At 65.3% G+C, this 26,789-nt stretch overlaps 5 protein-coding genes across 7 annotated transcripts; 3 read left to right on the top strand and 2 right to left on the bottom strand.

Moving 5' to 3' along the window:
* The first annotated feature begins 52 nt into the window (after positions 1-52).
* On the top strand, positions 53-2,676 carry LOC136995057 (putative nuclease HARBI1). Of its 2 annotated transcripts, none has more exons than XM_067314750.1 (3): positions 53-91; positions 722-1,449; positions 1,858-2,676. In XM_067314750.1, exons 2-3 carry the CDS (start codon positions 732-734, stop codon positions 2,157-2,159), a joined length of 1,020 nt encoding a protein of 339 aa, XP_067170851.1. In that variant the 5' UTR covers positions 53-91; positions 722-731; the 3' UTR covers positions 2,160-2,676. The 2 variants fall into 2 exon arrangements, with proteins under 2 accessions (XP_067170851.1, XP_067170850.1); XM_067314749.1 differs by having other exon boundaries at positions 1,800-2,676.
* Positions 2,677-2,710: 34 nt separating this feature from the next.
* On the bottom strand, positions 2,711-5,369 carry CCDC87 (coiled-coil domain containing 87). The gene has a single exon (XM_067314754.1). The coding sequence runs from the start codon at positions 5,189-5,191 to the stop codon at positions 2,840-2,842; it is 2,352 nt and encodes a 783-aa protein (XP_067170855.1). The 5' UTR covers positions 5,192-5,369; the 3' UTR covers positions 2,711-2,839.
* Positions 5,370-5,745: 376 nt separating this feature from the next.
* Positions 5,746-7,996, top strand: CCS (copper chaperone for superoxide dismutase). The gene is made up of 7 exons (XM_067314781.1): positions 5,746-5,915; positions 6,351-6,423; positions 6,622-6,952; positions 7,031-7,091; positions 7,438-7,515; positions 7,629-7,732; positions 7,805-7,996. Exons 1-7 carry the CDS (start codon positions 5,880-5,882, stop codon positions 7,938-7,940), a joined length of 819 nt encoding a protein of 272 aa, XP_067170882.1. The 5' UTR covers positions 5,746-5,879; the 3' UTR covers positions 7,941-7,996.
* A 505-nt stretch (positions 7,997-8,501) lies between these two features.
* On the top strand, positions 8,502-19,714 carry RBM14 (RNA binding motif protein 14). Its single transcript, XM_067314748.1, has 3 exons — positions 8,502-8,912; positions 14,281-15,919; positions 17,073-19,714. Exons 1-3 carry the CDS (start codon positions 8,567-8,569, stop codon positions 17,278-17,280), a joined length of 2,193 nt encoding a protein of 730 aa, XP_067170849.1. The 5' UTR covers positions 8,502-8,566; the 3' UTR covers positions 17,281-19,714.
* A 2,097-nt stretch (positions 19,715-21,811) lies between these two features.
* On the bottom strand, positions 21,812-26,622 carry LOC106497028 (RNA-binding protein 4B-like). Of its 2 annotated transcripts, XM_067314807.1 has the most exons (4): positions 26,570-26,622; positions 25,702-26,124; positions 22,964-23,662; positions 21,812-22,483 (listed from the first exon to the last, which is right to left on the bottom strand). In XM_067314807.1, the coding sequence occupies exons 2-3, from the start codon at positions 26,111-26,113 to the stop codon at positions 22,971-22,973; spliced, it is 1,104 nt and encodes a 367-aa protein (XP_067170908.1). In that variant the 5' UTR covers positions 26,114-26,124; positions 26,570-26,622; the 3' UTR covers positions 21,812-22,483; positions 22,964-22,970. The 2 variants fall into 2 exon arrangements, with proteins under 2 accessions (XP_067170908.1, XP_067170909.1); XM_067314808.1 differs by lacking the exon at positions 26,570-26,622.
* Positions 26,623-26,789: the final 167 nt, after the last annotated feature.

Below are 26,789 nucleotides of genomic sequence, written 5' to 3'. Positions count from 1 at the left end.
GCGGCGGCCAATCGGGGCGGGGGCGAGGGGGCGGGGCCTGGCGGCGCCGCGGAGCCCGGCGGGGTCGGAGCGGCGCGAGCGGCGGAGCCGGGTCGGTGCCGGGGGCGGAGGGAGGGGAGCGGGGAGGGGGGGAACAGCCCCGCCCCGCCCCGCCCCGCCAGGACCGCGGCGAGACCCGCCCCTCACCGGCACCGGGAGCCCCGCCCCTCCCGGAGCCCCGCCCTCACCGGCAGCCCCGCCTCCTCCGGGCCTGGAGTTGCCCCCATCGGGGAGCCCCGCCCCCACCCCGGGACGAACCCGCCCTTCACTGCCACCGGGGCGGCCACGCCCCCAATTTGGGTCACGCCCCCCCCACCCTGAGGGTTCCGCCCCTGCCGGGCCTGGAGCTGCCTCGCCTGGAGCGGCCTGGCCACACCCCCTCGTCTTAGCCACGCCCCCGCCTTAGCCACGCCCTCCCCAGTGTCCCCCTTTTGTCCCACTGCCTCTCCCAGCCCCCATCCTGCCCCCCATCTTGCCCCCCTCCTGCCCCCTCGACCCCCATCCTGCCCCTGTGCAGCCCCTGACCCCCAGCCTGCCCCCCTGCCCCATTCCTGCCCCCCATCTTGCCCCTATCCTGCCCCGATCAGCCCTCGACCCCCAGCCTGCCCCTCTCCTGCCCCCCCCAGCCCCCGTCGGCCGCGTCCCCCCGCGCCCTGACGCCCTCCCTCCCTCCCGGCCGCAGGCGCGGGGCCATGTCAGACTCGGTGCTGCTGCTGCGGCGGGTGCGGGAGCGGAGCAGCGAGGCGGCGGCGGCAGCGGCGGCCGGGGCGCGGCGGAAGCGGGGCCGCCGCCGGCGCTTCTACCCCGAGCACCGGGTGTACCGGGCCCGCAGCTCCTTCCTGGACCTCAGCGAGGAGCAGGTGCTGCGGCGCTACCGCCTCGACAAGGCCGCCATCGCCGGGCTCTGCAGCGAGCTGGGCTCCGACCTGGAGAGCCTCACGGGCCGCAGCCACGCGCTGCCCGTGGCCGTCAAGGTCACCTCCGCCCTCACCTTCCTGGCCTCGGGCTCCTTCCAGACGGCCACGCGCGACACCACCGGCATCAGCCAGTCCGCCATGTCCAACTGCCTGGCACAGTTCCTGGAGGCGCTGCAGCGGCGGGCGGCGCGCTACATCGCCTTCCCCGCACCGGGCCGGGCGCCGGGGCCGCCGGCGGGGCCCTTCCCCGGCGTGCTGGGGCTGCTGGGCAGCATGCACGTGGCGCTGCGGGCGCCCTCCGAGAACGAGCTGGCCTACCGCAACGCCCGCAACTACCACTCCATGAACATGCAGGTGGTGTGCGACGCCCGCGGCACCATCACCAACGTGGTGGCCAAGTACCCCGGCTCCTGCCCCAACGCCGCCGTGCTGGAGAACTCGGCCCTGGCCCGGCTGCTCGACGGCGCCCGGCTTGACGGCGCCTGGCTGCTGGGTGAGCCAGGGCGCTGGCAGCTCCGTCCGCGCGGGCCTCTTGGCAGAGCCGACTCAGAGCGGCGCCTCGATCCCGCTCGAGCCCGGCCGCCCAGCCACAGCGGGACGGGATGGGACGGGGAGACCCGCGGGGCGATCGGGATGCGCGGGGCCGGCATTCCCGGAGCCGCGGGCGCCCGAGGGGAGGATAAACACGGAGCAAACGCCGCTTCCCTGCGGCACGAGCGCTGGGAGCGGCGTTAATCTCCCGGGAGGGTTTTAGCGCTTCCAGAGGCGGCGGGAGGGACGGAGGGCGGCGGCGGCGCGGGGACGTGGCCGCTCACGCCTCCCTTCTCCCTCCCCTCTCGCCAGGAGACCGGAGTTACCCGCTGAAGACGTGGCTGATGACCCCCATCCTGTTCCCGTGCAGCCCGGCGGAGGAGCGCTACAACGCCCTGCACCACGAGGCGCTGGCGGCGCTGCGCCAGACCTGCGCCCTGCTCAAGATGCGCTTCCGCTGCCTGGACAAGGCCAGCGGCTCGCTGCAGTACACGCCGCAGAAGGTCTGCCAGATCTTCCTGGCCTGCTGCATCCTGCACAACATCGCCCTCAGCCGCCGCATGCCCCTGGAGCTGCCCGAGGGTGCCGAGCCGCCCGACGGTGCCGAGCCCGAGCCCGAGCTGCCCGTACAGACTCCCTACGTGCAGATCTCCAGCGAGGCGCGGGCCGTGAGGGCGCGCATCGTGCAGCAGGTCAAGGACAGCCTCGCCTAGAGCCGCCGCGCCTCCCCGCGCCCCTCCCGGCACGCCGGGGGGGCTCCCGGACCCGGGAAACCCGATTCCTTCCCCCCACACCCCGCCGTAGGTTAGTGACCGAGGGGCAGGAAGGGGGCTGCGCTCGGCTCACCCCCTCGGCCGCCGGGGAGCGGAGCCCCGGGGCCTCGCGGGACGGGAGGCGCACGGCGGACGGAGCGGGATCCCCGGGCGGATCCCCCCCCTCCTCGCTGCCGCCAGGAGCCGCGTCCTGCTCCCCCAAGATGGAGACGGAGACGGAGACGGGGCGAGCGGCAGCAAGACGCCTCCGACGCTCGGGGGGACCTGGGGCAGCGGGGCAGGGAGGAGCCGGCGACGTTCCCTTCGTGGCGCCGGCAGCGGATACGGTGCCCGTTCCGCCTTGGTGACATCGCTCCGGGGCAGAGCGGGGCACTCCCTTTTTTCCGGAGGGGAAAAATAAACATATTTTTCTAGTAGAGGCATCTGGGCTGCTGCTGGGACGGGAGCGGGAAGTGCGCTCAGGGCTGCCGGGTCACCCCAGCAGGGAAACCCCTGCGCCATCCCTCTCCCGCGGCTTTATTGACCGTTTTCGGCACTTCCGCACCCTCTCCCGACGCTCCAACGTCCGCCGGGCTCGACTTAGCGCCGGGAGCCTCCCGCTAGGCCGGCGGGCGCCCGGCCGCCCAGCGGAGGAAGCCCCCCCGCCTGCTCGGCACCCAGCAGCCCGGCGCGGCGCCGCTGCTGCAGCCAGTAGAGCATCTCCACCTTGTCCCAGCGCATCTTCTCCAGGTAGGGGCGGCCCTTGAAGGTCACCGTGTCGCCGAACGTGGCCCCGATCGTCCACAGGGCAGCGGAGAGCGCGGTGTCGCGGCGGGCGATGGCGGCGTGCAGGCGCCTCCTGGCCCGCGCCTCCCCGGCCCGGCTCCGGCCAGATCCCGGCTTCCTCTCAAAGAAGCGGTTGGGGTCGGAGGCGTTTTCTTCCAGCGCCTCCAGGCGAGCCAGCAGGAGCTCGCGCTCCTGGATGCGGCTGGCGGCCGCCTCCCAGGCGTCCAGCGCGGCGGGGAGGCGCGCGTAGCCCGCGCCGCAGCTGTACTTGACGGCCATGGCGAGCTTCTCCCGGCCGGAGACGTGCAGCACGGCCCAGAGCCGCTCCAGGCGCTTCTGCAGCGCCCTCGTCTCCTCGGGCGGCCCCGGCTCCTCCGGTTTCCACAGCCCCGGCACGAAGCGCTCCGCGCCGGAGCCGCCCCGCGGGGCTCGCTGCTCCGCTGCCTGCGGCGTCGGCTCCCTCTCCCTCTGCTCCTGCTCCCGGCAGACCGCCAGCTCCTCCTCCTCCTCCTCGCCGGCTCGGCTGCACAGGTGGAATATCACGTGCAGGTAGTCGGTCTCCGTGGTGGAGACGAACTTCAGGTAGTCGTCGAAGCCGAAGGCGGTTTTCCACCACCGGTGCCAGGAGCCTCTCTGCTTCCAGGGCACGTTCCTGGGGGCCAGCGCGGGGGCAGTGGGCGCCTCGGAGCTGCGCTGCGCCACCGGCAGCGTTTTGCTCAGCTCGGCGTTGATCACCAGCTCCCGCCGCGCCTCGGGCAGCGTCGCCGAGGTCGAGCTGCGGCAGAGATCCTGGTCCGTGGCCGAGGGCTGCACCAGGGGCTCGCGGTCGAAGCGCAGCCGCTCGCTGGGGAGGTTCTTTGCCAGCTCCGCGTAGACCTCCCGCACCTCCCTCCCCGGGCAGAGCCCGGCATCCAGGGCGTCCGCCAAGGCCGCGTGTGGGTCCCCCAGGAGGTCGCTGCACAGCGGCGGGAAGCCCCGCAGCGTCACCGCGTCCATGAAGGCCCGGACGGGCACCTGCAGTGTGGCCACCTTCGCTCTTGGGCCGGGCCACGGCATGGCGGGGGGCCGTGGGCACATGGGCTGCAGCGTCGGGGCCAGCTCCTCCTGCCGGAGCTGCTCCCGGAGGCGCCGGAGCCGAGCGTCGTCCCAGCTGCGGCGCGTGAGCACGGCAAGGAGGGGCGGCAGTCGTGGGTCCTCGCTCAGCTCCCGCCCGGCCGCCCGCTGCGTCAGCCGGCGCAGATCCTCCGCCACGGCCAGGGCGGCCGGGCGGCTCCTGGCCTCTTCTGGCTCCCTGCTGCGAGCCAGCACCACCGGGGAGAGGCGCCGAGGGGGCCGGGGCAGCCCCAGCTCATCCAGGAGCCGTCGCCCCTCTCTCAGGTCCGGCAATGAACGGGAACCGGCCTTGGGCCACTCGGCACCGGGGCGGCTGTCGGTGCCGGAGGGCTGCGGGCAGGGAGTGCGGATCGCCTCGCAGCGCAGCTCCCGGAGGGCAGACAGCGGGAAGCGCGTCCTCCCGCCGGAAAGCCAGCGGGGGACGCGGCTGAGGTCTGGGGACGGGATGCTCTCCAGCTCCCTGATGTCCATCGCGAGCTTCTCCTGGGAGGAGGGGGCCGGCGGCCGCGTGAGCCGGAGCAGGTGGCCAACGGTGACGCCGAGCCGGCAGCCCCGCGCGGCCCCGCGGCCGCTCTTGGAACTCTGGAGGCCGCGGGCCACAGGGGATCTCATCTCCGCGACGAGCTGGCGCCGGACGGCAGCCACGTCAAAGTAGGCAGCGCAGTCGAGGGCCAGCTGGGCGCAGAAGCGGGTGAGGTTGGCCTGCTCGGAGAAGATGCCCCTTCTCCGGCTGCTCCTCATGAGCCGCAGGTAGTGCAGGAAGAGCCACTCGGACGCCAGCACCAGGTAGGACAGCAAGCGCTGGCGAATCTCCCCGCCGCGGGCCGGGTCGTGCGGGTTGCCACTGGCCGCCTCCCAGGCGCGTGTGGTGGCGGCCAGAATGATCTCCCAGAACGCCCGCCGGACGCGCGGCTCCTCGGGCTGCCGGGCTGGTGCCAGGTGCTGCTCCAGCAGCGGGGTCAGCGCTGGCAGCGACGTGGGGCCGGGGCAGCCGGGCTCCTCCGGCCGCCGGGTGCCTCCTCCCGCCGCCTCGGCCCCGGAGGCCTGGGCCATGGCTGGGCCGGCGGCGGGGCCTGGAGCGGAACGCCCCGAATTGTCCTGAACCGCCCCAAAATCACCCTCGCAATGGGGGCCCTCAACTCCCCCCCCCTCCGCAACGGGCACCCCTGAATCTCCCCCTTAAATCAGGGCTCCCAGATCCACCCCTGCCCCCCCTTTGCAACGCCCCCAAACACCCCCTCAAGACCCCTGAACCACCTGAATACTCCCCCAAATCGCTCAACCCCCTCGAGACCCCCAAATACCCCCAAGCACCCCCCAAAACACCCCCTCAGGACCCCCAAACACCCCCCAAAAACACTCCCTCGAGACCCCCAAACCTCCTAAATGCTCCCCCAAATCTCCCAACCCCCTCAAGACCCCCAATACCCTCAAAATACCCTTGAAACCTCCCCAAACTAGCCCCCAAACGCTCCCTCAAGACCCCCAACCCCCTCAGGACCCCGAAAACCCCCCGAATCCCCCCAAATCCCCTGTCAATGGGCCCCCCCGCACCAAGCCCCGCACGCCCCGGCCCCGGCGGCGCCCCGCCGTTTCCATGGCGACGGCACGCCGGAAGTGGCCTGGGGCGGTACGGCAGCCGTGTGGCGGCGCTTCCGGTCCGTCGCCGCGGGAGTCCGGCCGCGCCGTGAGGCCTCGCGCAGCGGTTCCGGGGTGCGCGCCGGGGGAGAAGGCCGCGGCCATGGCGGAGCCGGGCCCGGCCGCGACCAGCTGCCGGGTGAGGGGCGCCGCGGGCCGCGGCGGGCACGGGGAGGGGGTCGGAACGGGGGCTGGGGGCGCAGGGCCCCGTTCAGGGGGGGAGTTGGGAGCGCAGGGCCCCGTTCAGGGGGGGAGTTGGGGATGCGGGGCTCCATGCAGGGGGGTTTGGGGGTGCGGTTCTTCATGCAGGGGGATTTGGGGGGTGCAGGGATCCTTGAAGAGGGATTTTGGGGGTGCAGGGCTCCATGCAGGGGGGTTTTGGGGGTGCAGGGCTCCATGCAGGGGGGTTTGGGGGTGCAGGACCCCGTGCAGGGGCGTTAGGGGGTGCAGGGATCCTTGCAGAGGGATTTTGGGGGTGCAGGGCTCCATGCTGGGGGGGTTTGGGGTGCAGCCCCCCACCTGTGGGGTTTCGGGGCGCAGCCCCTGCCTGTCTCACCCGCGTCCCCTCTCGCAGCTGGAGTTCTCGGTGCAGATGACCTGCGAGAGCTGCGTGGAGGCTGTGCGGGAGGCGCTGCAGGGGCTGGCAGGTGAGCGCTGTCCCTGTCCCCATCCCTGTCCCCATCTCCATTCCCGTCCCTGTCCCCATCCCATCCTCATCCCCATCCCTGGACCATCCCCATCCCTGTACCTTGTCCTGTCCCTTTCCCTATCCCTGTCCTGTCTGCATCCCCATCCTGTCTTGTCCCCATCCCCGTCCCCCCGCCGCCACCTCCGCTCTCTGGCAGGCGTGCGGGTGCTCGACGTCCGCCTGGACTCGCAGACGGTGCTGGTGGAGGCCAGCGTAGCGGCTGAGCAGGTGCGGGAGCAGCTGGAGGCCTCGGGGCGCCGGGCGGTGCTGCGGGGCATGGGCGGCCCCAGCAGCCCCGGACGCCAGGGCCCAGCGGTGGCGGCGGCGGTGGCGGCGCTGCGGGGCCCCGGGGCGGTGCGGGGGCTGCTGCGCTTCGTGCAGGTCTCCCCCGAGCGCTGCCTGGTGGAGGGAACCGTTGATGGGCTCCAGCCGGGGCCCCACGGGCTCCACGTCCACGAGTTCGGCGACCTCTCTGACGCCTGCGACAGGTAATGGGGGGGGCCCGGGCGTCCGGGGCGCGCCTCTACCCCCCCACACCGTGTCCCGTCCCCCCCTCTTCCCGACAGCTGCGGGGACCATTTCAACCCCGACGGGGAGCGCCACGGCGGACCCCAGGATGAGCACCGGGTGAGTTGGGCCCCGGGGGGCAGCGGGGACATGACTCTGACCCCCCCTGCCAACCGTGGGGACGGGGACATGGCTGTGACCCCCTCCATGGGGATGGGGACATGGCCCTGACCCCCCCCGCCATCCACGGGGATGGGGACATGTCCTTGACCCCCCCATGGGGATGGGGACATCGCCGTGACCCCCCCTGCCACCCGTGGGGATGGGGACATGGTCATGACTCCCCCATGGGGACGGGGACATGTCCCTGACCCCCCCCGCCACCCGTGGGGATGGGGACATGGCTGTGACCCCCCTACGGAGCCGTGGCCGTGGCCGTGACCCCCCCCACCACCACCCCCTGCAGCACGTCGGGGACCTGGGCAACATCTGGGCCGACGCCATGGGCAGAGCCGCCTTCCGCCTGGAGGACTCGCGCCTGAAGGTGAGGCTGGGGGACTTCGGGACGGGGCCAGGGGGCCGCGGGGGGGGGGGCCGCGGGGCGGGTGCGGGCCCCATGGAGGGCGCTGAGCCCCTCGGCGCCGCCTCTGCCCCCAGGTCTGGGACATCATCGGGCGCTCGGTGGTGGTGGACGCGGGCGAGGACGACCTGGGCCGGGGCTCGCACCCGCTCTCCGGGCTCACGGGCAACTCGGGGCCCAGGTAGGTGAGGGGCGGCAGCGGGGAAGGGGCGGCCGTGGGGCGGGCGCTGCTCACCCGTTCCCCCCCCCGCAGGCTGGCCTGCGGCGTGGTGGCCCGGGCGGCCGGGCTCTTCGAGAACCCCAAGCGCATCTGCACCTGCGACGGGCTGACGCTCTGGGACGAGCGGGACCGGGAGCGGCCCCCGGGGCAGCCGGCCCCACACCTCTAGGAGCGCCCGCGCCCGCTGCTGCGCCCGGGCTGACAATAAAACCTCCGTCCGCTCCCTCCTCCGCCTGTCTTTCTTGGGGGCTTGGGCTCGGCGTGGCGCGGGATGGGGGTTTGTGAGTGCTTGGCGCTGAGCAAAGGTGTGTGCGCTCGGCGCTGTACGTTTACCCAGCGGAAGAAATGTCCCGCGGCCCCTTTAAGAGTAGGCGTGGCCTCGGCGGGCTCCATTTTGTGGCGCGGGAGGGCGCTGGCGCATGCGCGCTGCCGCGGGGCGGCCGTTAGGACCGTTACGCGCCTTGGTGGAGGTGGTGGTGGGGGGGAGGGCGGGTGATGGGGGCGTTGCTAAGCGCCGCGGGAGCGCGAGGGGAGGGGGCGGGGCGAAGGGGCGCGCAGGCGCAGTGGAGCCGGCGGGAGGGTCCCGCGCCGGCGCAGTGAGGCGGGCGGGCGGCGCGCAGGCGCGGCGGGGGCGGGGGGGCGGGCGGCGCGCAGGCGCCGTGGGGGGGCGGCGCGCGCGGTGGGCGGGGCGGGCGGCGCGCAGGCGCAGTGCGCGGCCGCCGCTCCCCTCCGCGCTGAGGCGGTGCCGTCGCCATTTTGTGAGGGCGCCGCGGTGCCGCGTTCCCGCTCGCCGCCATGCGTCCCGGCATAAAGCTCTTCGTGGGCAACGTGCCCGAGGAGGCCACGGCGGAGGAGCTGAGCGAGTTGTTCGCCGGCGTCGCCGGGCCCGTGCTCGGCGTCGCCCTCATGAAGCAGTTCGCCTTCGTGCACCTGCGGGATGAGGCGGCGGCCGCCCGCGCCATCACCCAGCTCAACGGCCACCAGCTGCACGGCCGCCGCATCGTGGTCGAGCCCTCCCGGCCTCGGCCCACCAACACGTGCAAGATCTTCGTCGGCAACGTCTCGGCCGCCTGCACCAGCGGCGAGCTCCGCTCGCTCTTCCAGCAGTACGGCACCGTCGTCGAGTGCGACGTGGTCAAAGGTACCCGACCCGCCGCCACGGCCCGGGCCGCTCTCCCCCGCCCTTTAACGCAGCGTGTTTGCCTCCCCCCCGCCCTCCTCTCCCGCCGTATCGCCCTCTGCAGCCTCGCCGCGGTGCGGGCGGGGGCTCGCGCCCCCCTTGCTACCTTTAACAACCGCCCCCCAAGCGGGGGGGGTTCGTCCCCAGAGCCCTCGCCGGGTGCCCCGTGCCTCTCTCCGTCCCTTAGGTGCTTCCCGCCATGGCCCCGGCCGGTTGGTTGCGAACTTCCGTCCTCGGAGCCGTTCTGTCCCCCGGTTTGGGCTCGGGATGACCCGTTTTCCGTTTAGCTGGAAGGGGATGTTTGTGCCTTCCCTTCCTGTCTGATCCGGCGGCGCCCCCGCGCACTGCCTAGGACCGTGGGTCCCGGCGCTGCTCCCTCTCCTAGGCCCCGAAGCTGGTGCCTGCCGTCCGCCCCGCTCAAACCCACCACCTCCCACCCCCCTGTCTAACCGGCGATGCGTTCTCTCCAGCTTTTGCTATTAGGCCGCAGGTCTCATCGTCATCCCGCCAGCCCCGATCCGGTTCGGACAGGGATAACCCACCGCCCACGCGTGCTGCTTGGAGCTCTGCGTCCTCCCATAGTTTGCCCCCTCTTTCTGATGCGCGGTGCCTCCCCTTCGCCCTGCCGCGACTGCCTCCTGCGGCCCTGCCGGGGTCCCGTGCCCCTCCACGTCCGCTCTAGCACGAGCGTGGCGGTGGAGACCGCTTCACAGCCAGCCGCCCCCCCGTCCGCTGGAGCGGCAGTTTTGAAGCGCTTGTAAAACTCTTACATGTGCTGGAAAAGTTCCTAAGGGGTCTCTCTGATCTGCATCGAGGACCTTGTCAGCACGGTTTAGTTAGGGAGTACAGAGTTATCGGCACGAACTGCTCCGTGCTGGGATAGCTCTCTGTTCCCCTAACCTTGATGCGGAATAGCTGCCGCCTCTGTGTCGTTCCCCGTGGCACAGAGCCTCTCCCTAACTGGAGATGCGAGGTGTGGCAGCCCCTTGAGGTACGGGTTTCTTATGCGGGTGGACGTCTCTGTCAGCTCCAAACTCCTTGTGGGTAGATGATTTTGTTACCTCTGCTCTCTCGTCCCAGGTTAGTCTCAAAGGCTCCTTTCCGATCCATCCTGCCCCACCAGGAGCAGACTTTCCCCGTGGAGTCCATTACCATTAAGAAACGGCACCTAAGTGGTGCCTCTAGCGTTGCTTCAGTCTGTGTTTGGTTTGTGGGATCCCTGACAGCCTCCAAAGGGGGACGGAGGGGCAGCGGCCGCTTAAAGGCTGTAGCGGGAAGAGACACCGAGCTGCTAGGAGCCGGGCAGAGCAGGTGGGGTTTGGGCCAGATGGGGAAGGAGTCCCTGTTAAGCTGCCAGCACAAGATATGTGGACGTAAGGGCAGGAGCTTTTCAAGAACCGTAGCAGCTGCGGGGCTGTCGATTAGCGTAGCACCTACGCGGCGGCGTCTTCGGCAAGCGTGCTCTCTCCGGCTCTTTAGTCTGCTGTGAAATGTTGAAAGGAGCCGGGGAGAGGGACGGGATCTTGGCGTGGAGAGGAAGGGGGGCAAAACCAGCAGCAGTAGGTGCAGTAACATTCAAATTTATGACGCTTTAGCTGGAACTTGAGACGTTATTATGGTATTCACCCAGTTCTAGCACTGGCCGCGTTATTTAGCGAATGATACATCTGAGTGTGCTGAAATGTTGTGAATGCGTTGCCTGAAATTTTCTGTCTCTCTTGCTCAGCCCTAGAACCCAGGTATTGCAAGCTGAAACAAAACTCGGAAAAGCCCCAGAAAAGCTATAAGTGGGAGTGGTGTAAGGCAAAGGACCTTCTGGCTGTAGACTTAAGCTAGCTGTCAGTGGGTACACTCGTTTGTGCCAGTGTTGATCACTGCGGCCTCTGGTACGTGAGCCCCGGTAACTGCGCACGGACGAAGAGATACCGCAAGAGGTGTCGCTGCTCTTCTAACCGAGTTTGGGGATGCGGCCTGGGGTCGTGCGCTTGTCCTGGCAGCGCGAGTCCGCCACTGCGGGAGGCGCTGGAATTAGGCGCCTGTCTTGCCCCAGAGCAAAAACGCCCGTTATGCCCTGCGCCACCTTCTGATCTCCCGGACCCGTCGTGACGCGACTCTGGGATAAAGCCAGGACCCGCAGGAAGCCGTTGAGCGCCACAGGGCTCCTGTGGGCAGCGGTGTCCGCTCGACTGTCCCCTTGCCCATTCCTCCTCGTCACGGCAGAGGGAACCGCTCTCCCGTAGGATGCGTAACTGCGGAGCGGGCCTGGAGCTTGTTCCCCGCGCGCCTACAAGGCCCTGCATTTCCATAAGCGCCACGGGCAGCCCTGAGCTCTGACGCGGGCGTGGGTCAAGCCTCCCTCCAGCCGCAGCCTCCTCCTACCTCATGTGCCACTGTCGTTAACGGCGCCAGCTCAATTAATCAGCTGCAGTGGCTCTAGGGGAAGACTACGCCTTGGTATCGTTCCCCGGGGCACGAATGCAGGCCTCACAGGTTCGCCCTGGCGTCCTGCGCTGTGAGACGTAACCTGCTTCTCACCCCAGATCCCGGGAGCAGATCCAGCGGCAGAGCCTAGCGCAGGAGAGCAGCGGACTTCTGGGTTGGAGCTTTCCTGTTTCTAACTCTTTTCTCTCCTGTCTTTTCTGACTCGCTTTTTGATGTTTCTCTGCTTCGATGCCTTGTTAATGATTCCCTTTACTGCACTGCTTGTTTGCTCAGCTCCTTGCAGCCAGTTTTGTTTGGTTGGTTTTTTGTTTTTTTTTTTGGCCTCTGGACAGGTATAATTGAATTCCTCTCGGTCCTCAGCCTCCGTTCCTTCCCAGCGCGAGTGCTTTGAAAGAGCTCTGCAGACCCCAGCAGCCCCTCCAACCACAGCTGTGCCCAGCTTCCACTTCTGTAGCTCTCAGACGTGGCTTCCACTTTTCCGACTCGACAAAAATGAGCGGAACTTCCTACAGTGGCCCAGGGCGAACCCCTTGGAGTCGTAGAGCCCTTTGCCCGGGCGACACGATCTCCGGTCCCCGGTGCTGAGTGCGACAGCGTGCCGCTGCGCGTGGGGCCGCTCTTCTGCTGGCGTTGCCCTTCCCTCCGAGGCCCCTGCCCTCCAGCCGAGCTGGGAGAGCGTCTCCTCCGCTCTTTTTGCTGCGCGGCTGACGAATCCCATGCGTCGTGTGGGCCGCAGGAGCCGGCGTCGCGCGTGTGTCCGAGACCTGCTCGAGGCACCGGTTGCGCGACGCCCCCGGGCACTGGCGTCCTAGGGAAGCGCCTGCCTCGTGGCCCGCTGGGGCTCAAGGAAGGAGGCGCAGGGCGCTAAGCGTGAGCTGGCCGTTCCTTAACTGCGGTGGCACGTTGCTTCGTTTGCTTCAGTGCCCCCTTTAAGCTGGTACCTCCACGGGACGCTCGGTTGCTTCTGCCTGCTTGAGAGACGTGGCAAATCCGTGTGTTTTGGTGCTGAGTGAGCATTCCTGTTCCCCAGTTAGGTTAGCAAGGAGCGTGGCCAGTTTTTCTTTCCCAGAGCTCAGATTTTTGAGCAGATACCTTTGTCCCAAAGGTCCGTGCAAGCGTGCAGAGGGCTGCTGTGTGTCAGCGAGGTTTCGCTAGGATCCTTTCCTCCGCGGTCCAAACTCTCCGCGTTTCGTTGTGCCTTGTCGTTTGCTCACAGAGGCCCGTTTGCGACGGAGGAGGCCGGAGCCGTCTCCCAGCACGGAGAGCGTGGCCCGGCCCGGCCCTGCGTGCCCCAAGGGCCGCGGTGGCATGGCAAGAGTGTCCTCAGGAGGCGGCAGCGCTCCGGACGCGGCCGCGCTCGGGACAGTCCCCAAGGCCGCTGGGCTGGAGGAGGCTCCCGTGTGCGGGTCTGGGCGGGGGGCAGGTCCCACCAGCCGCGGTGCCCGGCCGAAGTTGCCGCCGTTGGAGGAGCCGCTGGCTTTTTCCACCCCTTTTGGTACAAAACAGCCGGTGTCTCTCCAGGACAGCAGCTGTATGCGACTCGCTCTGCTCTGGCTTCCAGGCGGGAGGGCAGGAGCGGGGCTCGCGAGGCCTTGCTGCCGGCTGGGCAGTTGTTAGTTCCCCGCGTCTCCTGTGCCGAAGGGCCGGCTCGGACGAGCCACCCAGGGACCGGCTTGAAAGGCAGCACGAGACCGGCCCGCCTTGGGGACGGTGCTCTGAGCCGATCCTCAACTCCAAGCTCAGCGTGTGAGAAGACGGCGCGGAGCGTTGGCTGGTCGGGCAGGGATTGGCTGCCCTTTCCCATCCTGGCTCTGACCGCTACGGCCTTCTCCGTAAGATCCGTGTGCCAGGGAGAAGCGGAGAAGCTTTTTTGCCCCCCTGAAAGGAAAGCAGCGTTAGCTCATGGGTTAATTTGAACTCATGCCACTGTGGCATAATTAGCATTTTAGCAAAAATAGTAGATATTTGTGTTCCTGTTTATCATCATTCCTCTTAATTGGGATGTTAGTGCTTCTAGTGCACGAGTTGACGGGAGATTCCTGGGAGCTTACGGACAGTGTGGAAACGATAGGTGGGGGCGTGAATTGCATTGGGAATAGCGCTTCATTCTTGAAATTCCTGGTGATTCCTGCTTTTCCAACAGCAAACTGGGAGAACGTGCAGTGGCTTCAAGGCATTAGTTAGCTTGGGTTATAAGAAAACACTTGTTTTGCTCACGTAAATTAAACGAGCCGAGGCGCTGTAGGTTGCTCTGCTTGAGCTTGGGCCCTATTAAGGGGTGAGTGCGGAGGTTTCTGGTGCCGGCCCTTAGCTGGCACGTGGCTCTGCAGGGCCCCGGAGTGCCCCATACCTGCGGACAAGCGCTGGCCTCGGCATGCCGGTGTCGTGATGCTGGCAGAAGGGTTCATTGCGCGGTGTCTGTGTGAGGCGTTGTGCAGCCTTCCCAAACAAGCGGGGAGCGTAAAGCTTCGCCAAGCAACTGGCGAGAGTCTCGGCTGTCGACACCACTATTATCTGAAATTTCAGGTGTAAGCGCAGTGATCGTTGCGCTTAAACTGCCCCGCGTGACCTAGATCTGGGGAGCTGTGAGGATCTGGGTTTTTCCTAGCAGCGGGACAGGGCAGGTACGACACAAAAGGAGCCTGTTTAGACAGCAGTGCTTGTTTCTCTCTCCTGTTCTCGTTAGGCTGTGAAGCCAGCGGGACCTTTGCGGAGCCGCGCGGCCTGCTGCCTCAGTCCCTTAGACGGGCTGCGGCTTGGCGGACCGTGCGCCTGGGCTGCATTTAAGCAGTAGCTGAGATGCGCGCCTCGTTAAGTAAGTGTTCGATCCTGTAATAAAATGTTGTTTTCTTCCCCACTGATAACCCTCTGTCTGCTGCTTTATCAGACTATGCATTTGTTCACATGGAGAACGAAGCAGATGCAAAAGTTGCCATCGAAAATCTTAATGGAAAGGAAGTGAAAGGAAGAAGAGTCAATGTGGAACTCTCTACTAACGTTCAGAAAAAGGGAGCAGCCCAGACTATCCAGGCAGGCATCATTGTTGACAAGAACAAGAGGATAGGTCTGGAGTATAGGGAGAAATTCCAGCCCAAGATAGACGGTTTTGACCAGCGGAGGGCTGCGGACTCGACCTTCCCCTCGGCCGCCGCGGGATACGCCACCTCCTCGCTGTACGATTACCAGCAGCGCTTCGGCGGCAACAGCGCCAACAAATACGACTCCTTCGACGCCCAGGCGAGGCCCGCCTCCCCCTCCTACTTCGGGAGGGACAGGAGCCCGCTCCGGCGATCGCCCTCGCGGGCCGCCTACTCGACGGTGACGCTCCCCATGACGGCGCAGCCAGCCGCCTACCGCGCGCAGCCCTCCGCCTCCCTGGGAGCCGCCTACCGCGCGCAGCCCTCGGCCTCCCTCGGCATGGCTTACCGCCCGCAGCCGACCACCGGCCAGGCGGCCTCCTACCGCGCCCAGCCCTCCGCCTCGCTGGGGAACGCCTACCGAGCCCAGTCGTCCGTCTCCCTGGGAGCGTCCGGCGCGCAGCCCGCGGCCAACTCGCTCGCCTCCTACGGCGCCCAGGCCGCGGCCTCCTACAACGCCCAGCCGGCGGCTTCCCAGCTCTCCGGCTATGGAGTCCAGTCCGCAGCCCTGGCCTCCTCCTACGGCGCCCAGGCCGCCACCGGCTACTCGGCCTCCTACGGAGCCCAGGCCTCGGCCGCGCACGCCGCTGCTTACGGAGCCCAGCCTGCCGCAGGCCCTGCGGCCTCCTACGGCGCCCAGTCCGTGGCCACGCACGTGGCCTCCTACGGCGCCCAGGCCACAGCGGGCCACGCGGCCTCCTACGGCGCCCAGCCCGTAGAAGGCCACGCGGCCTCCTACGGAGCCCAGCCCGGAGCCGCGCTCTCGGCCTCCTACGGAGCCCAGCCCGTGGCCGCGCATGCCGCCTCCTACGGAGCCCAGGCCGTGGCGGGCCACGCGGCCTCCTACGGCGGCCAGCCCATGGCCGGCCACTCGGCCTCCTACGGTGCCCAGCCCGCGGCCGCGCTCTCGGCCTCCTACGGTGCCCAGCCCGCAGCCGGCCACTCGGCCTCCTACGGCGCCCAGCCCGCGGCCAATCTGCCTGGCTCTTACGGCACCCAGTCTGCGGCTGCCCTCTCCGCCACCTACGGCGCCCAGGCCGCCTCCTCGCTGGCCGCCTCCTACAACAACCAGGCTGCGGCGGCCTCCTACAAAGCGCAGGCCTCCGCCCCGCTCGCCGCGGCCTACAGAGCGCAGGCCTCGAACTCGATGGCAGCGTCGTACGCAGCGCAGCAGCCCTCCTCCGCTTCCTTGGCAGCCGCCTACCGAGCTCAGCCGGGCACCGCGTACGACGGGCCAAGCCAGCTGGGGCAACAGGCGGCCTCCTATTTGGGAATCTCTCAGACTGCCGCCGCCGCTGTCGCCCCGCCGTACGAGCGCACCCGCCTCTCCCCGCCCCGGAGCGCTGGCTATGACGATCCTTACAAAAAATCTACTGCTCTGGCTAAAAGGTATGGAACTAGGCCAGGGATGGTAACGTGCACGTAGCGCCTCTTAGCCGAGGATCCCGACGCGCTGTCGAGGGGACTCGAGGCTCCGGACGCGGTGCAAGTCTCCACCTTGATATAAACTCGGTTCCGGTTCGCAGCAGAGTGGAACGTGTCCTGCTAACACACTAAACTCGTGTCGCTCTGGAGCGCTGCGGGGGGGAGTGCGGGCGTTACTCACGTAATACGCCAGTGAGTTGACAGAGTGGCCTGCCGCTCCCGTCGGCCGCAGACCCTCGCGTAACCCCCAGCCCTCCGCTTCCGTGCGAAAGCACGACGGTGTGTCCGTCTGGGGGAAGGAGCGAGCGCGGGGCTGGGATCACCCCCCCCCTTTTTTTTTCCCAGATCCGCAGGTTGCGCTGGATGCGTGCGGGGCTTCCTTCTGACAGCCGTGCGCGAGAGGCTTGGGGCGGGCTGTCCGGGGGGGGCTGGAAACGTTCCCTTGGCCCCGCGTTCCGGGAGGGAAGGGGGGGGTTCGGCTGCTGCGTCTCTTTTGATGTTGGCGTTTCCGCTGAGATGACGAAGGACGCAACGGTCAGCGGTGCTGGTGGCGGGGCAGAGCCGTAGGCGTGCGCTCGCGGGGGGGCCGGGCGCGACCGCTGCTGCCGCCCCGCGCTGGATGTGACGCGGAGGCCTAGCGACGCAGTGCCCAGAATCCTGATCCCCGCGCTCCGACAGCCCCGTTCTCCCCTCGCCCCGTAAACGGGCTGTGGCGTTCCCGGAAAACCGCAGGCCTGCTGGGAGCTTGCTTTCCCGCACGCTGCTTGGTTGTCCAAGAATTGGGGGGAAATTGGCTTTGTTCACGCAACGAGCGCTTCCTGCGGCCACCGAGGGAGGCTTAAAAACAGCAGAACTCGCCTGCCTGAGACCAGGCAACGGCTTGAGCTGCTCTGAGCAGACACGATCAAGCCGCGCGCTGCTGCGGCGAGACGGGCGCTGATGAGCTGTCTCCCCGCCGCCCGTTTCAGGATTCTGGGCGCCCTCCTGCCCGGATGGCAGGACGCTGATCTCGCCTTCCGAGGGATCTCCCCGGTGTACGCGCCTTCCCCGGCCGGGGCGTGAGGCTGTTCTCCTAACCCCTTCGTTTTATTCATGAAATGTCTCTTTTCTCGACCAGGTACAATTCTGATCGCCGTTTATCTGACCTCTCAGATTACCGTCGTTTAGCAGACTCGCCGCTCGCGTACCGTCGTTCGCCGACAAAGTCCCCGATGGATTATCGCCGTCTTCCAGAAGCACATTCCGATTACGCCCGCTACTCGGGCGGCTATGGCGATTATATGCATACGGCGCGGATGCATTCTAGTTACCAGCGCCGCCTGTAGCGGGGGGTCGACTCTTTCCCAGGTGCGGGCAATGGTTAAACATTCCCAGTTGGGACATACTTTCTTAGCATAAAGCCAATTGCGTCTTTCTTAGGCTCGCTTTCTCTTTCGGTTCTCTGAATCACACGTTGCTCCCCTTCCCGTGCTATCTCAGGTGTCAACGCAGCCGTTCGTTTGGCTCTCGTTCCTCCGTGTCATTTGGCTAAAGATCTCAACGTTCATTCTAGGCGAGAGTGCGAGGAGTCCCGGGGACTCGCTGTTGCGTCCAGCGCAATTAGCGTTCTCCTGGCCTTTCTTCCGCGTGGGGCAGGGGCCGGTTATTTTTAGCTGCCTCGTTCTGTTTTCCTTTTTCCTTTTTTTCTTTTTTTTTTTTTGTTGAGTTTTTAGAATGATCCGAATTCACGGTTTCAAAAACTTCAGTGCTCCGACCCCAGGAGCACTGAAGCTGGCTGCGCAGTTCGCTTCCCAAAGGCGAAGCCCCTGCCTCTGGGTTCCTTCCCGCTTCCGTAGCGCTCAGAATGCCGTAGCATCCGTGGAACCGTTTTCCGCTCGCGACTCCTCTCGCTTTGTCTTCGGGCTCTGTCAGCAAGGCAGAACTGCTCCGTGGCAGGATCCCTGGTAAACGCGACTGTCACCGCGATGATTGCTCAGTACTGTTTTTATAACGCGAGCGATTGCTGTCACTGAACGGAAGAGCAACTGCTCTTTTATATAACGTGAGAGTCCCTTTTTCTTTTTACACCAGTGTTAAGTTTGCTCTAGGCGTGATGTTAGAATTGATGCCTCGGAAACGAGTGAGATTTTGTATGACTGTAAATAAAATGCTGGGCTATTTACAGTTTAGAAACGGTTGTCCGGTGTTTTTTGTTTTGTTTCCCCCCCAGCCTACCGGTTTCAGGGATACCCCCACGTTCTCTTAGCAGTTTCAGGGATACTGTCCCGTGTTCTCTTAGCACCTTCGCCCTCACGCTAGAGGCGAACCAAAGGGAAAGACGATCTGTGCGCATCCACGCAGCCGCCTCTCGGATGGTGACGCGGCGGGGGGAAGGGGAGCTGGGACGCGCGGTCTTGTCTTGCTGTCGGTCGGAAGGGAGCGGAGCAGCAGCCCCCTCGCCCCCCTTCCCTCTCGCTGCATGCCCGCGGCGGAGCGGGCAGCTCCCGCAGCCGTTTGGTCTCTACCCTGGCGCGTCGGAGTTCCTAGTCTTGCCCCGAATCGCTGACGGCCTAAATTAGACCAGTGCAGAGCGTGACGCTGGCGGCGGGGGGAGACGAATCTCTGCAAGGAGCTTGTCCGGAGGGAAAGGCTCGGTGGCGCAGAAGCAGAGGAGCGGGGGGCTCGGCGCAGCGGGAGGGAGGGAGCCGGGCGCAGGGGGAGCCCCGCTGGCCGCGGGGACGGGCCTGGCAGGCGCATGCTGTGCTGTGCTGCGCCGCTCGTGGGTGGTGTAAGAGCTGCTTTCGCCCGGCCGGCGTTTCGGGGCGGTCCCGGCGCTGGGACGCTGTGTGCGCGGAGCTAAGGGTGCTGCCTCTCTCCTCCCCGCGCGGTCCGTGTCCGGATCCGCTTCAGCCCCTTGCGGCCCAACGCGGCCCCTCGTGCCCTGCCCGGGCCGCGGCTGCTGCGTCGGACGGGTTCTGTTCCTAAGTGACGGGCGCAGGAGCTACCTCACCTTTCTCTAGAAATACCTATTTTTGTACGGTCGAGTCACGCGGATCCCCTGGCTTCCTGGTCAGCCGAGCGCACGCCACCCTCGTCTCGCGCTCTGTCGTCGTTAGCTGTTGGTGTAAACCGTTCTATAGCCGTTTGGCTCGTTAACCAGCTTGTTTGCAGTAGACCCGCTGCTGCGCCGCTCGTGCAGGATGAGCGCGGACAAGCGAACGGTTAGAAGCACCGAAACGGTTTCCGCCGAAGAAAAGATCGGACTCGGAGTAAGCAGCCCTGTTTCCCGGAGCGCTGCTGCGGTAAGCGCAGGAGCGGTGTAATGATTACCAGCCCAGGCCCGAACGTCCTCCTGGAGCTGTGCTTGCTGCTCGCGGCTTGTCAGGCTCGTTAGGTGGTATCTCAAATGCTCTATTAACGATGCATCTCAGATAACCTATTCCCAGTACAGCTTCTCTGTTACAGCAACTGGTTTGGAGAAGAAAAGCTGAATGTATAACGAACCACAAGATAAAGATTACTGTGTGTTCCTTTGTTTCGAATCCAAGAACGCTTTTGTTCAAATATGGCATTCAATTGCTTTTCTATCAGGCCAAGATTTTCTTTTTTTTTTTAATCTAAGTAGCTCACTAAATGAAACTTAATCAGCATAGTAGTAACTGGATAAACATTAATGATCCTTCTGTACATTTAACTAGTAATGCATGGCTGACTTGTATCTCTTAGGCCGACTTGTGTTTTTTCACTACTGGAACGATTATTAAAGTTTCTAAAATGTTTTGCCCGCTGTGTTATCTGCTCTTTGAGCTGGGGAATTCAGTAGCTCGTTTCCTTTTAAAGAAAAGGATTTTGTAGTGTTTGGGCTGTTTTCTCCTTGGAGGCCTCTAGGTTTACGGTAAACGCGGATCTGTTAAATAGCCCTGTCCAGCTGCCACGTGGCCACGTTCGTGTCCTGCTCCGGGCAAGACCCGGCGCCGTTCCTGACGCGGGGCGCCCTCTCCCTTCGTCTCCCGTTCGCCTGAGCTGACGGTGAGGGGAGCCGGATACGCTGTGGGAGCAGCTCTGCCTTCAGCCAGGGCTGCCGGGCCCCTCGCGGAAATCCCGGCGGCGGCAGTTCATGTTTCTTCCGGCGGGAGCCGCGATGGGACGCTTCGCGCGCGTGGAGGTCTCTCGGTGAGTCGCTCAGTCCCCGGCCTGTCCTCCAGGAAAGAAACGTCTCCCGCTATTTCAGGGGCGTCCTGAAGCGATCCGAGCGCTTATGCGTTGGCTGCTCTTGTTCGACGTCCGCCTCCCGGACGTCGCTAGTTTGCTAGTGCCAAACTCGCAGCGGGGTTACGGCAGTAACTGCGAGGACTGTTAGTGTCTTTTTTTTTTTTGGAGGAATCTGTTCTGGCAAAGAGTTATTAGATTAAAAATGCAGAGATGCCACCTAGAGGGTTGTGAGACGACTCGGAACAACCTGGATTCGCGGCCCTGTTTGGAGCGGGGAGTCGGACCTGCAGCGCTGTGCGCCTGCTGTATCGCCACAGCTGGAGAATCATTAACTAGCGTGGTGTAACGAGCTCAGCACCTGGCAGGACCGGGGAAGGGGAGAGAGCCTGTTCCTTCCCCTCGTTTTCCAAACTTGGAAGAGACGTATCCTCTCGACCGAGCAAGGACGAGAAGCGCCCAGAGACCAAGCTGTCGCCAAAGGAAATATTTTAAGATAAAGCACAAGAAATGCTGAGGCCCTGCTGGCCACAGCCATAGCCTAAGAAATACAAAAAAATAGTTGAGATACTGGCAAAAAGAGGTAGTTATCTGCTGAGAGAGGCTACACCAAAGATCACGGTTTGCTTCAAAACACTAGAAATGAGAAACCGTCTTTGTAGCCAGTGAAGCACTAAAAGGGAAGCGATTTAAGAGCTCGTAGGCAACCGGCATCGTCAGATCAAGCCAGAACAGCAGCTGTGGAAACCCAGTGAGCCTGGACCTGCTTCTTGGGGCTGCTGAACTGCGACTGATGCCAGGTGATTTATATTATTTAAGGTTTTGGGATGCTTTTGCCACAGGTGTCACCAATTGCTCATCAAACCCAACGAGGGTGGCCCTAGGTGACGAAATGAGCTGTGCCAGCGGGGTTTTGTGGGGGTAGCGAGGATGGTGGTGGTGGTGGGAGCACGGCAGTCCCATCCCGATGCACCGGCAGCTCCCGTCCCCGGGAGCCTTGGGAGCCTTGGAGCGGTTCTACTGAGGAGCCATGCGGTGAGTAAGACGCTTATGGGGGAGGAGGAGGAGAAAACATGCGTGCATGTGGGGAGGTTGAGCGGGGGGGAGGTTAACAAAGCTGGGGCGGCTGTTGAGCGAGGGGGTTAACGAAGCCGGGGCAGCGTGTGGACACGCAGCCCCGCAGCGGAGGGGACGCAGCCCGGCTTGCTGCGAGCGCTGCATCCCCCAAAGCCACCCTGCGAGCGCAGAGGGGGCCTGCGCAGCCCTGCACAGGTCTCGCTCCCGCTGATCCTTGCAGTTTATTGGCGCGAGCATCCGATCCCCCCCCCGAGGCTCCGGCCAAGGGGCCTCACGTGGCGCTGGGAAAAGCCGTGGCGGCTCTGACGTCTGCCTGCACCCTGCTTCCGCCGCAGCCTTTCGCTTGCCGAGACGCCCCTGGGCTCCCTCCCCAGGCTTTATTTGGAGCAGCTGAGTGTTTTGGGAGCGGTGGGGATACAGGGCTGCCCGCTCAGGGCCCGCACGGCCGGCGTAGGCCAAAAGCACCTCATCCCCTCCACAGCCCCCAGCCACGGGCTTCCCCTCCCTGGACGGAGAAGCGGCTCATTTTAACGGGAATTGGGGCGCGAAGCGTGAAAACACCCCCCCGTCACCCACACAGACACCAATTCGTAGCTGTTGGAGAGTTTATTTTACTGGAAAGAGCGCTCAAGCGACGCTCAGCTTCAGAGAGGAGAATCACAGGTTACGTTCCGAACATAATGTCATCTTTTCCGCGCGGATGGTGCGACGCAGGCTGGGCGCAAGGGAGCAGTGCTTAGCGGTATCAAGTAAGCTACATTATTTAGTATTAAAAAGTTAAGACTGATTATTCACCCTTTAAAAAATAAACACGTTCTTTAAAAAAAATAAAATAAAAGAAGGGGAAGCTACAGAGCAAACTGCGGAGGAAGAGAGCAGCTCCAAGCGCGACTCCAAAGGGGAAGCAGAGAAGCGAAGCTCGTACTGTGGCTACGCTAGCGCAAAACCTGAGCCTAGACCAGCTAGGGGCGGCCTGGGGCTAGGAAGCAGCAAGGAAGAAGGGCAGTCGGGTGAGGGAAGGGCTGCTGCCAGAGAAACACAGGCCACAAAACTAATTCAAAGCAATTCCTGAAAAAATATAAAAAAATAAAAAAGGGGGGAAGTTAAGTTACTCCTCGCTAGACTATGAAGAAGCTGAAGTGTCCATTAGGAACAAATTCATTAGCTGCAATAGGTTTGCTTTGAAGCCCGGCACAGTTTGACACGCGTGATACGGATTTCACGTGCAACAGGAACCCGACGTCCAGCCGCAAATAATCTTACCTGAAAGAGAAAAGCACAGTCGGTTCAGAGGCCTGGAGACGAGCGTCCACCCTGCAAGAGCGCGGGCCGTGCCCCGGGCTCCCGCGCGCGGAGGGCGCGTGCCCCCCCAGGAGTCCGCCCGGCTTCCTGAAAGCAAGGAGCGCCGCCGCCGCGTGAGCGAGGCACCCGCTCGCCCGGCGGAGAGCGTGGAAACTCCCCGGTGTTCGTGAACTCAGCGCCCGGCGTCTGCGGTTAACACCTGCTCCCGGCCTCGGAAGGGGCCCGTCCTAGGTCGGGGCCTTTACCTTCGTCTCGGCTCCGAGCAGGAGTCACAGCTTAGATGCTCGACCAGCGTATCCGGGCTTAGCGCGCGTAGGGCGCTTGCTCCCGGCGCTCATCGCCACGGAGCCCCACACAGCCCCGCGCACAGAGCCTGTTGCAACGCACCGGCCCCAGGAAAACGGACAAGCGCCCGCGAACTGCACCTGAGCACGCTCTCACCTCCGACTCAAAAGGCAGAGTACCGCGCCCTGTCCGCGTATGCGTCGCGCCCGAACCGCTGCATGTCGTAGAGGGAGGCCCGAGCGACCGACGAGACCGGCGACAGCTGACTACGATCGTAAGTGTACGCCTCTCCGACGGTGGTGGCCGCGGCTGCCGTGCGGCGCAGGGGGCTTCTATCCCGGGTGTAATAGGTGGAGGAGGCGGCCGCCGCGGCCGCGGTGGCGGCGGCGGCCACGGCGGCTGCCGCTCCCGGGGTCGGCAGCAGAGCTCTATCGTACGGGTCTAGGGTGGTGGGGATGCGACTGGCCATGGCTGTGGTGGCGGCCATGGCCGTGGACTGCACTTGGGAGTACTGCGCGTACTGCGAGTACTGGGCCATGGTCTGCTCTGCATAGGCGTCGTATGCAGAGGCCGTCGCATAGGACCTCACGCGGTAGCGCTTGTAGTAGTCGACCATTCCGCCATACCCGTCATCGTAATACATGGTCTCCCCATAGCCCGCGGGGTAGGGAGTGCGCACCGCTCCGTACTGCTCATTATAGGCCTCGGTAAAGTCAGCCACTTGCCCCGGGCGATCTACCGGACACTCTTTAGACCAGTGCCCTTCCTTCCCGCACCGGTAGCAGCCGCTCTTGTCTCCCATCCCGGGCGCGGTCCTGAGCCGACTCGTGGACAACTGCACGCGCATCCGCTTGCCTTTAAGAAACAGACGCAAGAAGGGTTGCTATAATTAACTGAGGCCACACCAAAACATTCGTTATAAAAACAGAGCACAATAATTCAAACATGAGGACAGAGCCGACTGCATTTCCCCCCAGCAGCCGGCTGAAATCCACACTGAGAGCTCCTCGCTTTCTGCAACGCTAGAAATTACCGCTGGGAAAGGAAGCCGGCGCTGGCGCGGGAGGAACGCGCGAGCAGACCGCTCCCGGCTCGAGGCGGAGCCGCGTTCCGGCAAAGAGCAAACCCACTTACCAGGAAGCACGGCGGCGGGGACGGGGCTGCGGCGCAGGGTGCAACCGCCCGCAAGACCTGCGCGCTCCCCGTGCCGGCAGCCCTGGGACGGGCTCTGCCGGCCTGCGGCCCTGGGCCGGCTGCTCGGAGCGGGCTCGGCGCCGGGTCGGAGTCACCGCGTGAGCCCCCGACTGTCCTGTCCTCCAGCCAAAGCTGCGTGGCGACAGTCCGCTCTTCACAGGGCGTAAAGGGAGCGCGGAGTCCCGCTCTGGCATTTCAGCCACGCTGCGGGAGCACTCAGCCCAGTCTACTAGCTTATTAGCCAGCTCACTAGCGAGCCCTTTCCCTACGCTCTGAATGGCCTCCGCGGCTTCGCTGGCTGCAAACTTCGTTCCGGTCCTTGCACCATGCTCGGCACAGCAGAAACACTGCCAGCGCGCTGCCGCTCGGAGGAACACGCCATGTCTGACAACTGCCCCAGAGCAGGCCAGGCTCGGGCAGGAATCCGCCTGCCGAAGGCGCCTTGAGCGTGGCACGAGAAGAGAAGAGAGCTGCTGGGAAAAGAGCCCTTCCAAAGGGAGAACCCGGGCGCCAGCGGGTCCCGCCTGCTCCACGGGTCCCGCGCCAACCTGACGTCTCGCCCGCTAACCCAGATGAGGCCGGTGTTTGCGAGGCGGAGGGGACAAACCCCCTCCGGAGGGGAAGGCCACCCCGCACCCACGTCCTGCGACGGTGCCCGACCTCGCTGCACTGGGAAGAAGGCGGCTTTTCACCGCTGCAGCCGAGCAGGGTGCGACTGTCTGCTTGGGGCCAAAGCTCAACTGATAAAGAAGCCAATTCTTGCTACGTGTAGAAATCCGGACGCTCTACCGAGCTGCTGAATTAGCTTGTCGGCTACAGAAGAGACCCAGACACTGGCTAAGGAGAAGAGATCGCTGGCTAAGGAAATCTGTGCTAACAGCAGAGCGTTGGCACAGGGAAGGCAACATGCGGCAAAGCCGCGGGATCCCTCAGCCCGTAACGCGCTGCTTGTCCCGTCGCCCGTCTCAGGTCGTCAAGAGTCAGGCGAAGGCCTGGAAATGTGCATCAAGAGATGGAAAGGGAGAAGGAGGAGGAGGAAGAGCGCCCAGTCTCCTAGCACCTTCCTTATGGAAAGGAAAACAGCCACCACGGTTAGGACCTAACCTGCTCGTCTTGGCTTGTGAAAGAAACGGGTGCGCCACATCGGTGCTGCGGGGCACAAGCAGAGCTGCAATACGGGGAAAAAAAACATTTGCACTTAATTCAAGCGCAGAGGAAAGGCAGGCCAGGCCCCCGGCCCGCCTGGCAGGCCGCCTTCAACGGCTCGCGGAAGGGCTCCCCTTTAGCAGCCTGCGGTTTTAAGCACTCGCAGAAATAAGGTTTGATCTTCCCCCTTCCCTGCTCCCCAGCCGGGAGTGCCGGCATCCTGCCCGGAGCCCTGCCTCTTCCCAAGGAGCTGATCAGGGACGAAGATGCTCCCAAAGCTCTTCAAAGGCCTCAGCCTAAGCCCAAAAGGACTGGAAGTGTTTACCTAGAATAGAAAACCGGGATTCCTCCCGTTCCCTGGCCTCCCCGGCAAATTTGCACCCTGGGGGCACAGCCCCGAAGCGAACCCGCTCAAAGATGAGGCTGCGTCCGAAGGCAGGTGCTCTGCCCCGGCCCTGCTCCCGGCGGATTTACGCCTGACCCGCTTCCTCGGGGCACAGCCTGGCGCTACCTACTCCCGGCAAAGGCTGCAGCGGCCCCGGTTCACGTTTCACCTTGGAACTCAGTGTTGTCCAGGCCGCGGATGGCCTCCACCGCGTCCTCCGCCCGCTCCATGTGCACAAAGGCATAGTCCTTGACGATGTCGCACTCGATGACGGGGCCGTACTCCTCGAACTTGGCCCGCAGCTCCAGGTTGGTGCAGGTGGGGCTGATGTTGCCCACGTGCAGCTTGGTGGAGGCCTTGCTCTTGTTCTTGCTGGCCTCCACGTTGATGCAGACGCCGTGCAGCTTGTGGTGGTGCAGGTTGCGGATGGCGTCTTCGGCCGCCGTCTTGTCCTCGATGTGCACGAAGCCGTAGTTCTTGATGATGTCGCACTCCAGCACCTTGCCGTACTGCTCGAAGAGCGAGCGGATCTCCTGCTCCGTCGCCTCCCGCGGCAGGTTCCCGATGAACAGCTTCACCATCTTGGTCAAGCCTGCGCCGGCAGGGGGGCGGGTTGGGGGTGCTTTGTGGGGGGGGGGGGGGCGGCAGTGCCGCCGTAACCCCCCACCCCCCGGCCCCCCCCTCCACCCCCCGGCTCCCAAAACGCAGCCCTGCGACGAGCGGGGGCCCGGCCCCCCCACAGCACCGCTTGTACTGGGGTACTGACCCCAAACCCCCCGCGCTCCCTGCCCCATAGGCCCTATGGACCCCCCCAAACCCCTCCACCCCCCCAGATCCCCTCCCCAAAACCCCCAACAGGGCCCTGCCCTCCGCCCCCACCGAACCGCCGGCCAGGCCGCGCCGCCAGAGCCCCCCCCCCCCCCCGCTCACCCCCGGGCCTACGGGACAACCCCCCCCCCCAAACAGACCACCCCATGGGCAACCGGCCCCCCGCCCCCAGCCCGCCGGTACCGGCGCCACCGCAGCCCCGCCCCCACCTGCGCCCCTGCCCGCCGCTCGAGCCTCACAAAATGGCGGCGACGCTGCGCGGCTCGGCCCCGCCCTCCCGCTGCCATTGGCTGGCGACGCTGTCCGTCGAGCGCCGGCGGGGCGGGGCCCTGAGCCGAGGAGGGGTGGGCGGCACCGCCTCCGCCTGCGGTGGCCCCGGGCTCTCGCCCCGCCCACGATCCCATCGGAGCCAATCACAGGCGCGCGAGA

The sequence above is a fragment of the Apteryx mantelli genome, chromosome 37 (assembly GCF_036417845.1).
Source record: "Apteryx mantelli isolate bAptMan1 chromosome 37, bAptMan1.hap1, whole genome shotgun sequence".
Classification (NCBI taxonomy): domain Eukaryota; kingdom Metazoa; phylum Chordata; class Aves; order Apterygiformes; family Apterygidae; genus Apteryx; species Apteryx mantelli.
The sequence above is the reverse complement of the archived record's forward strand: the minus strand, read 5'-3'. Positions and strand labels throughout refer to the sequence as shown.

Coding starts and splice junctions, on each gene's coding strand:
- CCS (XM_067314781.1), top strand. CDS start 5,880: ATGGCGGAGCCGGGCCCGGCCGCGACCAGCTGCCGG. Junction 7,516..7,628: donor TGGAGGACTCGCGCCTGAAG/GTGAGGCTGGGG, acceptor CTCTGCCCCCAG/GTCTGGGACATCATCGGGCG. Junction 7,733..7,804: donor ACGGGCAACTCGGGGCCCAG/GTAGGTGAGGGG, acceptor CCCCCCCCGCAG/GCTGGCCTGCGGCGTGGTGG.
- CCDC87 (XM_067314754.1), bottom strand. CDS start 5,191: ATGGCCCAGGCCTCCGGGGCCGAGGCGGCGGGAGGAGGCACCCGGCGG.
- LOC106497028 (XM_067314807.1), bottom strand. CDS start 26,113: ATGGTGAAGCTGTTCATCGGGAACCTGCCGCGGGAGGCGACGGAGCAG. Junction 23,663..25,701: donor GGACAACACTGAGTTCCAAG/GTGAAACGTGAA, acceptor TGTTTCTTAAAG/GCAAGCGGATGCGCGTGCAG.
- RBM14 (XM_067314748.1), top strand. CDS start 8,567: ATGCGTCCCGGCATAAAGCTCTTCGTGGGCAACGTGCCCGAGGAGGCC. Junction 8,913..14,280: donor CGAGTGCGACGTGGTCAAAG/GTACCCGACCCG, acceptor CTGCTTTATCAG/ACTATGCATTTGTTCACATG. Junction 15,920..17,072: donor TCTACTGCTCTGGCTAAAAG/GTATGGAACTAG, acceptor TTTCTCGACCAG/GTACAATTCTGATCGCCGTT.
- LOC136995057 (XM_067314749.1), top strand. CDS start 732: ATGTCAGACTCGGTGCTGCTGCTGCGGCGGGTGCGGGAGCGGAGCAGC. Junction 1,450..1,799: donor TGACGGCGCCTGGCTGCTGG/GTGAGCCAGGGC, acceptor CCCTCTCGCCAG/GAGACCGGAGTTACCCGCTG.